General features: G+C 62.9%; 1 protein-coding gene across 1 annotated transcript; it reads left to right on the plus strand.

The window, feature by feature from the left end:
• The first annotated feature begins 3,537 nt into the window (after positions 1 to 3,537).
• ENPP7 (ectonucleotide pyrophosphatase/phosphodiesterase 7) lies at positions 3,538 to 11,198 on the plus strand. Its single transcript, XM_047093923.1, has 6 exons — positions 3,538 to 3,790; positions 4,969 to 5,114; positions 6,279 to 6,905; positions 7,550 to 7,859; positions 7,943 to 8,101; positions 10,912 to 11,198. Exons 1-6 carry the CDS (start codon positions 3,538 to 3,540, stop codon positions 11,196 to 11,198), a joined length of 1,782 nt encoding a protein of 593 aa, XP_046949879.1.
• Positions 11,199 to 12,176: the final 978 nt, after the last annotated feature.

Below are 12,176 nucleotides of genomic sequence, written 5' to 3' on the forward strand. Positions count from 1 at the left end.
GCCCAGAGCCCGACGCGGGGCTCGAACTCACGGACCGCGAGATCGTGACCTGGCTGAAGTCGGACGCTTAACCGACTGCGCCACCCAGGCGCCCCACAGCTGTACTATTTTTAAAAGCAGTCAACAGCCCCAAAGCCCGAGATAGGGTCCCAAGTGGCTGGTGCACCCACGGCCCGTAGACGTGGTTCAAAGCAGGGTTGTCGAGCCTGGCTTCAAGGACCGGCTCCTCCGTCTGCTGAGCGACCTGAAACCTCGCTCTGCCTCAGTTTCCCCACACATAAAGTGAGGATATTACGAACTCCTGCCTTCCAGAACTATCTCCACGCTTGAATGAGATCCTGGGTAAGTAAAGCCAGTGCCCTGTCACTTCTGGTTCCCGTCAGCTAGCACACCCTCTTTTTGTTGAAGTGTTCTAGGAGGCCATGGAAGGAAAAGGAAACTGATGGAAGGGTGACCCATGAGATCCAGGGAGGAAAAAAAAAAAAAAAAGCCTACTGAGACATTGAGACGACAGGGAGCAGACCTTTTCCGCCATCTCCAGGCCAGACCCAGGCAGGCAGCAGAGGGTGAACAGGAGCCTTGAATCCACACCCCCGCCCCCCCTCCCCCGGACGGGGGTCAGCAGAAGAAAGTGCCCTGTGACAACAGGTCCTCGAGGCCTCCGTCGCTCGCACCCGCCGCCAGGACCAGCGCTGGCCCCAAGCCCCCCCAATGTCCCGGGCCGGACCCCTGAACCCCCGCGTCGGGCCCACTTCCCTCCCGCCTCCCCCCCTGCCCACGCAGCAGCCTGCATTTCAGATCACCTCCCGGCTCAGACCCAGCAAGGCCGCCCAGAGCCTGGGAATGGATCCTGCTGAGCCCGACAGAAAACCAAACAAGGAAACAGAAGCAAGACAGGCTGCGCGCACGACTCGCAGCGAGGACGCAGGCGACAGGCCACGCGACCCAGGACTCCCACGCGCCCCCCGGGAGACCCTCAGCGCCGGCCTGGGGAACCCGCGGGAGGAGCGCTCCAGAGAGAAGAGGCTGGGGCTGTCACATGACATTTTTCTTTCATCCTATTGGCCATAACGGGGGTCACATGGTCAGATCTCGCTGAAGGGGATGCTGGGAAGTGTAGTCTTTATTCTTGGCAGCCATCTTATCCTGGAGGTCTGGAAGAACAGAACGTTGAAAGACAGCTACCCCAAAACCCGGGCTCCTCCATGGCCTGCCCCTCTAGCCTCCAGCCCGACCTCGCCCCTCCTCTCCCCCTCCGCCCTTGGGAGCCCCGGCACTTCTTCCCCTGCACGCCTGCCCCCCACCTGGAAGGCAGGCTTTCCTGCCCACTCTGCGGCCTGGATGTCAGACCCACAGAGTAGCCCTCCTGGGCCTGACCCCACACGGGTGTAAATGAGGCCCCGCTGTTCTCTCCCAGGGCACCTGCACCCACTCACACACAGCTGCCGCCTCCATCCCTGGAGCTGGGGCCCCCGCGCCACACTCCCTGCACCTGCTGTGGCCTGGCCCACCACTTGGCAGGCCGCCCGTCGGCGCTGGTTGTAGGAGTCCGTGCGGTGCGCCTGTCCGGGATTCCCAGACTCCGGCAGACGGGAGAACCTCCAAGGCCGGTTGCTGTGTGGGGATTCCTCCCCAGGGTGTGTTTCAGTAGGGTTCCGGTGGGGAGGACCCTGGTATCTGCCCCCGTGGAGAAGGCTCTGATGGCCTCTGTGGTGGTGAGCTGGGCATCGCTTGGCGAGAACATCTTGCTGCAGCCCTCATAAGTCAGGCCTGCTGTTGACAGGTTTGTAGGTGAAGAAAATTTAAATCAGGACATACTACCCACCGGACACCTCCACTCGGGCTGCCCGCGGGCACCCCCAACACGGGGTGGCTAAAATGGAATGCTGGTTTCCCTCCACCCGCCATCTCCCCCACGTGCAGTCGGCCAGCAAGGCCTCCGTACTCCCCTGGCACCCGTCACCGCCACAGCAGCCACCCTGGTCCGGGCCACCACCCCCTCCTGCCCAGACACTGGCAGGCACCTCCCTGCACGGATCCCAGCCCGCCCCTTCCTCAGGCCTACCCTCCTGCAGGGGCAACACCTTGTTTCTTTAAAAACCATCAGGTAGGGGCGCCTGGGTGGCGCAGTCGGTTAAGCGTCCGACTTCAGCCAGGTCACGATCTCGCGGTCCGTGAGTTCGAGCCCCGTGTCGGGCTCTGGGCTGATGGCTCGGAGCCTGGAGCCTGGAGCCTGCTTCCGATTCTGTGTCTCCCTCTCCCTCTGCCCCTCCCCCATTCATGCTCTGTCTCTCTGTGTCTCTCTCTGTCTCTCTCTGTCTCTCTCTGTCTCTGTCTCTCTCTGTCTCTCTCTGTCTCTCTCTGTCTCTCTCTGTCTCTCTCTGTCTCAAAAATAAAATGTTAAAAAAAAAATTAAAAAAAAAAAAACAAACATCAGGTCAGGGGCGCCTGGGGGGGCCCGACTTCGGCTCGGGTCACGATCTCGCCATTCGTGGGTTCGAGCCCCATGTCGGGCTCTGTGCTGACAGCTCGGAGCCTGGAGCCTGCTTCCGATTCTGTGTCTCCCTCGCTCTCTCTGCCCCTCCCCCACTTGTGCTCCATCTCTCTCTGGCTCTCAAAAATTAAAAAAAAAAAAAACTAGATCAGTTTTGTCCTTCCCTTGGTTGGCTTCGCCCTGACCTGCACAAGAACGCCCGACTCGGTACTACCACAGCCCCCCAGGCCCCAGACCCCGCCACGCCGCCCTCTGACCTGCCCCTGGCTCCCACCCACGCCGTCCTCTGGTGCGGCCCTGGCCGGCCACCTGTTCTGCTGCCCCTCCCCAGCCATGTGCTCCGTCTCACCCTCCTGCCTGCTTTCTTTCCGAGAACCTCACTATTTTACGGATCTACCTGGCCACTCATTGTCCTTTGTGTGTCCCCAACCAGAATGAAAGGAGCCAGGAGCAGGTCTGTCTCCTTCACTCTGTGTCCGCAGAACGGAGAACCGTGCCCGGCTCATAGAACGAGCTTCGTAGGTACGGAGAGAGGGAGGGAGAGAGACAGAGACAGAAACAGGGACAGAGAAGGGGGCTGCACACTGAACTCAGGGGTCCCTCTCCCGCGTGCGCCCACCCCCATGAGCACAGGTAACGAGGGAGCCCCCTCTTCCGAGTGCTCTGGGGTCAGGGCAAGCAGGGCACCGGGGCCGAGAGCGCCTAGGAGAGGTGGAGTGGGGACACGGGCCTTCTGGAGGGAGTGGCCTCCTCTGCAATCCAGGCCTTCGGGACCGGTCCCCATCCTCCCTGTGAGGACACACGTGCACGAGGTGGGAGGAGCACCCAGCCCAGGAGGCTGTGCTGGCAATAAAAGCCGATGCCGTGTGAGGGCTGGGCCCGGGTGGCAGGTGCGGTGACCAGGGCCGCTTTCCGAGACGCAGGTATGTGCAGGTCTTGTGTTCAAAGAGGCACAGGATCAGGTCGGCCCGGCTGACCCTGGGACTTTGCTCTGCTCCTTAGCAGGAACGAGCCCGGAGGCTTTCCTGTCTGAAAAACCCATCATGGGACGCTCGGCTGTCCTCCTCGCCGTGGCCCTGGCCACCCTCCTGGCTCCGGGGACAGGGGCTCCCGTCGGCAGGAAGGTCTCCCGGAATAAGCTGCTGCTGGTGTCCTTTGACGGCTTCCGCTGGGACTATGACCAGGACGTACCCACCCCCAACCTGGACGCCATGGCACTCGACGGGGTGAAAGCACGCTACATGACCCCGGCCTTCGTCACCATGACCAGCCCCTGCCACTTCACCCTGGTCACTGGTGAGCGTTGGCCTCGGGTGGGGCCTGGGGCTGGGGAGGGGGCTGAGCAACCAGGGGGAACCAACAGAAGGCACCCAGTGTATGCACAGAGCCCTGTCCCCCCGGGGGGCCGCACAGGGACAAAGGTGACCCCCAGGAGGGGATGCTGTCACTGGGGAGACGCAGCACGGCCGGTGACAACCGACACAAGCCACAAAACTACCCAGCCGTCTCGTTTTAAACAGTGACCCCAACCAAGGTGGCAACCTGGGAGGGCTTCTGGAGGTGGTGAGTGTGGCTGGGTTTCAGACAGGCAGGCAGGAGAGATGAGCCTGAGGCTCCCTGCTGTCCCCGCCCCCCCGAGGTCCCCTCGAACCCACCGTCGCCCTATTTAGGCTGGGAGTCTAGAATTCAGGTGTCAGCAGGGAGACTCAGGGGGCCCTTCCTGCCGCTCCCCGCTTCCTGCCCGTCGGTCCAGCCCCAGCCGCCCCTCCCGCCTGTGTCTCCCCTCATCTCGTGAGGATGCTTGCCCATAGACTCAGGGCCCACCCTGACCCAGACTGCCCTCATCTTGACCTCACTAGTCGCACCTGCAAAGACCCCATCCCCAAACAAGGTGACACGCTGAGGCTCTGGGGGGGGACGTGACCTTGGAGGGGGGACCCCATTCCTTGCGGACGGCTCATCCTGACGCCAGCATTCTGTGACCACGGCTCCCACTGCAAACACCTGCACGTCACCTGCGTCCTCCGTAGATCGCGGACGGGGGTGCGGGGGAAGGGGGCACACTCTTCATCGTCCCCCCTCTTGTGCCTTCTGAGCGCACGTGCGCGTGTTTCCCGTGCAAAAAGTGAACTTTAGAAAATACCTCGCGGATAGAGCTCCGCTGGGAGTTCACTTAAATTTCTGCCCGGGATTCTGTGTTATGACCGGGCCGTAACTGATTAATTAGTTCCCTCCTGAGAGCCATCTGGGTCCCTCCCAGGCTTTGCTAAAACCCAGAGGCTACAAATGACGTCCCCGCACGGGTGGGGCTGCGCTGTGCGCACATTGAGCCGCAGGATGAGTCGCCGGCACTGCGGATAGAACCTCTGGGTTGGGGAGGATGTGCCTGGGACCCCAAACCTGGGCTCCTGGGGGGCGGCACGCGAGAAAGCCCGCCCACCCCCCACCTCCCCTCTGGTGCCTCCTTCCCACAGGCAAATACATCGAGAACCACGGCGTGGTTCACAACATGTACTACAACACCACCAGCAAGGTGAAGCTGCCCTACCACGCCACGCTGGGCGTCCAGATGTGGTGGGACAATGGCAGCTTACCCATCTGGATCACAGCCCAGAGGCAGGTAATGCCCCCGCGGACGGCAGTCGGGAGAGAGGGGAAGGCAGGACCAGGCCCAGAAAGACCTTTCGAGACCCACGCTGGCCCGCTCCCCGCCCTGGCGTCCCGGGCTCCCAGCATAGAGGGGCCTTGGGGGCGGTGGGTACCGCCCTGCCCAGTCCTCCCTGGAGCCCTGGGACCGGGCAGGGCTGCTCCGGCCTCCCGCCGGGAGGGAATACTGCACCCCTGGACCCCTGGCAGTGGCAGAGGGGTCCCCACGGGAAAAATAACGTCACTCGGCCAAAAGGCACATAACAATGCAACAGCCTGATGCCTCTCCCCTTCCCGACTCCTCTCAGGGCTGGGTGGCTAAGTTCCAGAGGGAGGAAGACAAAGTAAGAGGTGGGTTGTGGGGTTGAGCGCGGGGAGCTCACCATCCTGCAACGTCCTGGGAGCTTCCTGGCCCCACCACAGGCGTGGTTTCTAGTCAACAAGGCCCAACGGATGCTTTCAAGATGAGCCCAGGATGAACTTCGGAGCCTACACCCACCTCCTAGGCCGGGTGTCCACTCAGGTCGGAGTCCCTCCGCTCTGGAAGGAGCTACCCGGATGCCAGGCTCACTCACAGGAAGCAGGGCCCGAGAGCCTGGCCTCTCGCGGCGCTCGGTCCAAACGGAAGGGCGCAGGGGGAGCGGACAACCGCGGGCACGTGGTTGGGGGGCCAGATGGATCTGGAAATAAAGCAGCCATCGGTTTATGGAAAGGCGGATGGGCGGCCAGGTTGAAGGCTGCAAGGGCAGGCACGGGGACACGGGGGAAGGACCTGGGCCAGAATCCTGCGGGGAGGGGCCGGGCTCCAGGCCAGAAGGGGAGGGCCACCCGTCCGGACAGCTCAGCCTCGGGGCAAGGGCCTAGGGCCGTAGCGATGATGAGGACGCCGCGTATCTGGGGACACGTCTGTATCCATTATCGCACCGGTGCTGAGTCCCGAGTCCACGGGGCACCTGCTCTCTCCTCTGTAAACTCGGGAACGTGAGATAAGAGTTGTAAAAGGGCTTCCCCCAAAGAAAGGCCCACGCCTGCAGCAGGTGCAGGGCAGGGCGAGTGGGCAGAGGGGAGGGCAGGGCCGGGCACAGGCAGGGGCTGAGCCCAAGGAGGCCCGCGGCTCCCACGCCACCTTCTCTGACAGGGCCTAAAGACCGGCTCCTTCTTCTACCCTGGCGGGAACGTCACCTACCAGAACGTGGCCGTGACGCTGAGCCGCAAGGAAGGCGCTCTGCACAACTACGGAAACGAGGCGGAGTGGAAAGCCAACATCGACACGGTGATGACCTGGTTCACGGGGGAGGGCCTGGACCTGGTCACGCTCTACTTCGGGGAGCCCGACTCCACGGGCCACAAGTACGGCCCCGAGTCCCAGCAGAGGAAGGACATGGTGATGCAGGTGGACAGGACCGTGGGCTACCTCCGGGACAGCATCAGGAGCAGCGGCCTGGAGGACAGCCTCAACCTGATCGTCACCTCCGACCACGGCATGACCACCGTCCACAAGCAGGCCCCGGACCTGGTGGAGTTCCACAAGTTCCCCAACTTCACCTTCAAGGACATCGAGTTTGAGCTCCTGGACTACGGGCCGAACGGGATGCTGCTCCCCAAGGAGGGCAAGCTGGAGACGGTGTACGAGGTCCTCAAGGACGCCCACCCCAAACTGCACGTCTTCAAGAAGGAGTCCTTCCCCTCGTCCCTCCACTACGCCAACAACGCCAGGATCACCCCCTTGCTCATGTTCAGCGACCCTGGCTACGTCATCCACGGGGTGAGCTGCCCGCAGAATCACGGCTGGGGACGGGCTCCCTCACTGGGCCGCCGGGCCCCCCTCGAGTTCCGTCTCCCGCCGGCCCCCAGTTTGAGGGGCGCGGGCCGCCGCAGGCACATACCCGTCACCACGCGGTGGGAGTGCGTCTGTCCACGTGCACGTGTGTGTACGTGCGTAAGATCCGTGTGTGTGCTTCGTACACGTCCTGGGTGCGTGCGTGGACATACGTGTACGTGCGTGTGCATGCGTGGAGGTCAAAGTGTGGGAAGACCGGCCAGAGGGAGGGAGGGAGGGACGAGGGCAAGGGGCCCGCTCTGCCATCAGATGAGAGCCACGGGATGCTGGAGGGGAAGCCAGATGCAGGCTGGGAGGGGGAGTCGGGGAGGGGGCGCTGGTGTGCACAGGCGCCCCGGGGCGGCCAGCGCCACCCCGCGTCCTTGGGGTCAGCGCCTCTGTCACCAGGTCTTTGCTGAGGCTCTCTCTTGGGCCGCGGATCCTGGGGGCTCAGAATTCAGAGAACCTCCCCTGCCCCTACGTGTGAACGCCTTCCGGGGGTCCTCTGCCGACACAGCGATGCGGCTGGCAGAGAGGGCGGGGGTGTGCTTCGGGCCCCGCAAAGACTCAGGACCTTCCCTCCTCGGCAGAGACTGAGCGTGCAATTCAACAAGGGGGAACACGGCTTCCACAACAACGTCACAGACATGAAGACCATCTTCCGGGCCGTGGGCCCCAGCTTCAAGCGGGGCCTGGAGGTGGAGCCCTTCGAGAGCATCCACGTGTACGAGCTCATGTGCAAGCTGCTGGGCATCGTGCCCGAGGCCAACGACGGGTCCCTCAGCGTCCTGCTGCCCACGCTGCAGGAAACCAGCCACGGGCCCCTCAGCACCGTGTCGCCCACGCTGCAGGAAACCAGCCACGGGCCCCTCAGCACCGTGTCGCCCACGTCCCCCTCAGGTAAGGTGCTGCCGTCCGCCTGCACCTGCTCTGCCCCCAGGCACCTGCAGACTGTGTGTGCGCGCCTGCCCTGCCCTGACCAGGGATGGCCGTCAGCCGTGTGGGGCCGCCTTCTCCTTCCCCGCCCCAGACTCTGGAAACATCTCGAGTACCCGACACCATGCAGCGCACTTTGCGCATCTTGGGAGCAGCACAGAAGGGGAGCAGCCTTGTTGGGGGCGGGGAGACTGAGGGCCAGGGAAGTAGGTGGTTTGCCCCCAGGACAGGCCTCCTGGTGAAGTCCACCTCCGGGCTTCTGATGCCACATGACCTATTGTCCCACATGGCCACGGGAGGGCTCCTTCCTGGATCGGCCTCCCCCCAGCACACCCTTACCCCCCCTCCCCCTCCCCCCACCCAGCCCAGGGGCAGACAAGATGGTGGACCCCAGCAGGGGCCTGGCTGGAGGTGGGGAGGGGCTGCTCAGCAGGGGAGGGGCCGTGGTGAGAGATGAGGTCAGGGGGCTCATGGGGGGGGCGGTGCAGAGGGCACCCGGGCCACCATGGGGGAGCGGGGGAAGTGTTAGGCTCTGGCTCCCCTCACTCACTGTATGCTCCAAATTTCCTCAGGGTTTGCCCTCGTGCCACGTGGCTGGTGCCCCTTGGTGGTGGGACTCTCAGTGGCTACGATTCTTCTGGCCGAGGTCGCATAATGCCGCTCAAGGTCAGAGGCCCAGGAGGGGAAGGGAGGGGAGAGGAGGGGAGGAGGGGAGGCAAGAGGAGGGGAGGGGAGGGTGGGACCGTGCTCCCTGCTGACCCAGCCCGATGCCCCCACCATTGACCTGGGCCCCCTCACCGGGCAGAGAGGAGTCAGTCCTCAGGACCCTGCAGGCCCCTTCCAGCTGCCCTGCTCTAGGCCTGGAGCAGGTCTTTTCCAAGCAGACCACCCATGACACTGGGACCCTCCCAGCCTCCTCCCCACCCGGCCGCCTTCAAGTCCGTGCTGTGCTCCGGGACAAGGGAGAACTCAGAAGGCTTGGGGTTTAGGTTTGCGGGGCAGCTCCTGCCCTGCCTGGTTTCTGCCGTGTGGTGCCACAGCCCTCCAGCCAAAGCAGAAGCCAAATCATTCATTCATTCCCAGACCACACAGTGGGAGCCTGTTGGGTGTCCCGGGTCTGGGGATACCAGCCAAGACAGTCTGGGCCCCACGCCCCGGAGTCTGTAATTTAGGGGACCGCCAAGGGCAGACAACAGGCAGAGAACGAATCAGTGGGCAAGACGACTGAGACCGTCTAACGGGGGAGGGGGAGACCTGAATGAGGAGGACGGCGGCCATGCCCAGCCCCGGGGGATGGGGTTCCAGGAGCGCAAGTGAGAGCCCCTGGGCGAGACTGCCTCCTCGAGTTTGTGGAAGAGAAGGGAGGCCTGTGCTTGGAGGCTGGTATTGGAGGAAGGGGTCCATGATGAGCTCACCACGGACAGAGGGGCCCGGAGCTGCCTCACCGGCCGCAGGGAGCCCCTAGCCGAGGGACATGGTGGGGGGGAGGGGACACCTGATTCGACACCAATGATTAAAAGAACACTGGAGGCCAGAGCGTGGCCAGTTAGGAAGGTCCCGCAGGGGTCCGGGCAGAACATCTTGGGGACAGAGTGGAGATGATGTAAAACGGACGAGTTCACAATACCTTTGAAGGGCCTGACTTACAAGGTTTGTTTCTGGGGGTAAAGAAAATCGAGATATGAAGGCTGTGTCTGCAGCTCAGGGTCGGGCTGCCCCAGAAGGGCCACAGTCACTCACTGACACGTGAGGAGAGACAGGGACCAGTGGCAGCTGAGATAGGAGGGAGGCCAGAAGGCAGAGGGGCTGCAGAGGAGTGGGGGGGGGGGGGCACTTGCCACTGAATGGTAGAGCTGGAGAGAACCAGAAAGATCATTTTAGCCACCCCCTCTTACCCAGACAGGACGCTGGAGCCTGGGAAGTTAGCGGGCTAGTCCAAGATCACCAAAAGGGACTCTGTCTGAGCACCAGTTTTTAAATCCCTCGTCTGGAGTACTTTCCGCTGTGTCCACCACTAGCTTTCTGTGCGCAGGGGGATCGGGTCCTTGAAGTGGGTTTTCCGGCACGAGACGGTGATATTATAAGATTCCCCAGCCCTCCAGCCGAGAGGGGACTCAGACTTCACAGGCAAGGGAGAGGTTAGAGCACCTGACTCTGCTCATGGTCCCAGGGAGGTCTGCCCCAGAAGCGTGCTAGCAAACCCGCTGTCCGGCCCACCAAGCCAATTTCCAGCCCCAGAGCAAGGTCACAAATGCCGGGTTGGGAAAAGCCTGCAGAATCAGCCCTCACAACGGAGTTGGCGCCCAGCCCAGAGCTCGGAGCCCTGGAGACAACCTCCCCTGTTGGGTTTGGCGTCACAGCTGCCGAATCCGGTTCGGAACTACGGCTGCTGTCTCATAGGTCATTTTCTCCGCTCCAAAGGCAGTGCCCAAAGGATTTGCCACACGTGGCCGCCCTCCACTGCGACCTGAGTCCTCCTCACCAGGCTTGAGAGCAGGGGAAACCGAGGCACCCTCGGGCTCTCCCCACTTCTGGGTCTGCAGGACCCCCCAGCCAGGCCTAGGAAAGTGCCCCCACAAGCCATCCCCAACCCCAGCCCCGCCCCCACCTGCAGCCCCGAGTGCCCTCCGGGGTGGGGGTCAGCTGAGGGTCAGGAGTTCCCACGGGGGACCTTCTCAGTCACAGCCTGACATGAGTGTCCAGGCCACTATCTGCCCAGCCCATTTCCCACCAGTCCCTCCCTCCCTGCAGCCCTGCTTCCTCTTCTCCACCAGACCAGCCAACAGACACTTATTCTTCCAGGCCCGCCTCTTCCAGGAAGCCTCCAGAAGCTGCCCTCTCAATGCGTGAGTCCGCTGGACACGGATGGGCCTTTAATCCCAACTTGACCACAGACCTCAGTGTCCCCACAGCCCCAGCTCATGCTCAGTCGTTCTGGTGCTGGCAGTGGGGCCCCTGCCCAGGTCCGGGGCGGCGCAGGGTCCCCCTCCCCTCCCCTCTCCTCCTCTTCCCACAGGCCCCGCCCCACAAGCCGTGCCGTCTGCGGCCACGCGGGGGCGCGCGGGAGCCCCGCGCGGGAAGGTCCTGCGGCCCGGCTCCAGCTTCCCCCCCGGGGCGCAGGGGCCGGTGGCGGGGACGCTTTGCCTGATCGAGTCCGCACGCCGGTCCCCGCCCGCTCCTGCTCCAGGGGGAATGAAGGACAGCCTAGCCGCTGCAGTCACAGTAGCCACCGTGGCTACAGGCCTTTTGCTCCAAAGCCTGCTGGGTTTTCTTACAGCCCAACCAGCTGGCCCCAGCGTGTGATGCATTCCTGACAACTTAGGACGACTAACCACCCCCCCACCCCCACCCCCGGGAACCCATCCGCTCTTCCTGAGGGACAGGCCCTGGTTGGCCTTGCCAAGGAGAGGTGGCACAAGGGGTGGGGCGAGAAGGCTCTTTGTGAACTGACAGGGAACCACATCATTGCTCAGCCAAAAAAATAAAAGTAATTTAAAAAGGCGAAGACGTTGCAAATAGGAGACCCCCCACGGGTGGGCGTGGGGGAGGGGGGAGAGTATGTGTGCGTGTGTACGTGTGTGCGCACGCATGCGGGCACGTCTGCACGTAAATAAACACCCTGGAGCACTCCCAGGAACAGGGGAGCACTGCCGGCTCCAGAGACGGGCCAGGAGCGGGAGGGGTGCGGTCCGCCACGCCGTCCCCTGCGCACTGCGCATACCGAAGCATTTCCGGACCATGCACTCAAAACCACTTTTAAAGAGCAGGGCTTTATGGGGCGCCTGGGTGGCGCAGTCGGTTAAGCGTCCGACTTCAGCCAGGTCACGATCTCGCGGTCCGTGAGTTCGAGCCCCGCTTCAGGCTCTGGGCTGATGGCTCGGAGCCTGGAGCCTGTTTCTGATTCTGTGTCTCCCTCTCTCTCTGCCCCTCCCCCGTTCATGCTCTGTCTCTCTCTGTCCCAAAAATAAATAAACGTTGAAAAAAAAAAAAAAGTTTAAAAAATAAAGAGCAGGGCTTTGGAGTGACAACTCCCACTCCAGTCTGTCCCCCACTCACAAGCTGTGACCTCGGGGCGCAGCCTCAGTGTCCTCATCGGAAAACGTGAGGGGACGAGGAGATGCGTACTTCCCTGAGATCTGCCCAGGAGAACGCTGGGAGGCTGGGGGCCCCCCCAGGTGAAGGCCGGGCCGCAGAGACTGCGTGTTACAAATCCAGCTGTAACACTGTGAGACGCGACTCCGCGGGAGGGGTTTGCGGGACCAGACGACCCCTTGCCTGTGA

This window comes from Lynx rufus, unplaced genomic scaffold (genome assembly GCF_022079265.1).
Source record: "Lynx rufus isolate CCGP_SWC_20201006 ecotype Redwood Valley unplaced genomic scaffold, mLynRuf1.p SCAF_37, whole genome shotgun sequence".
In the NCBI taxonomy this organism is placed as follows: domain Eukaryota; kingdom Metazoa; phylum Chordata; class Mammalia; order Carnivora; family Felidae; genus Lynx; species Lynx rufus.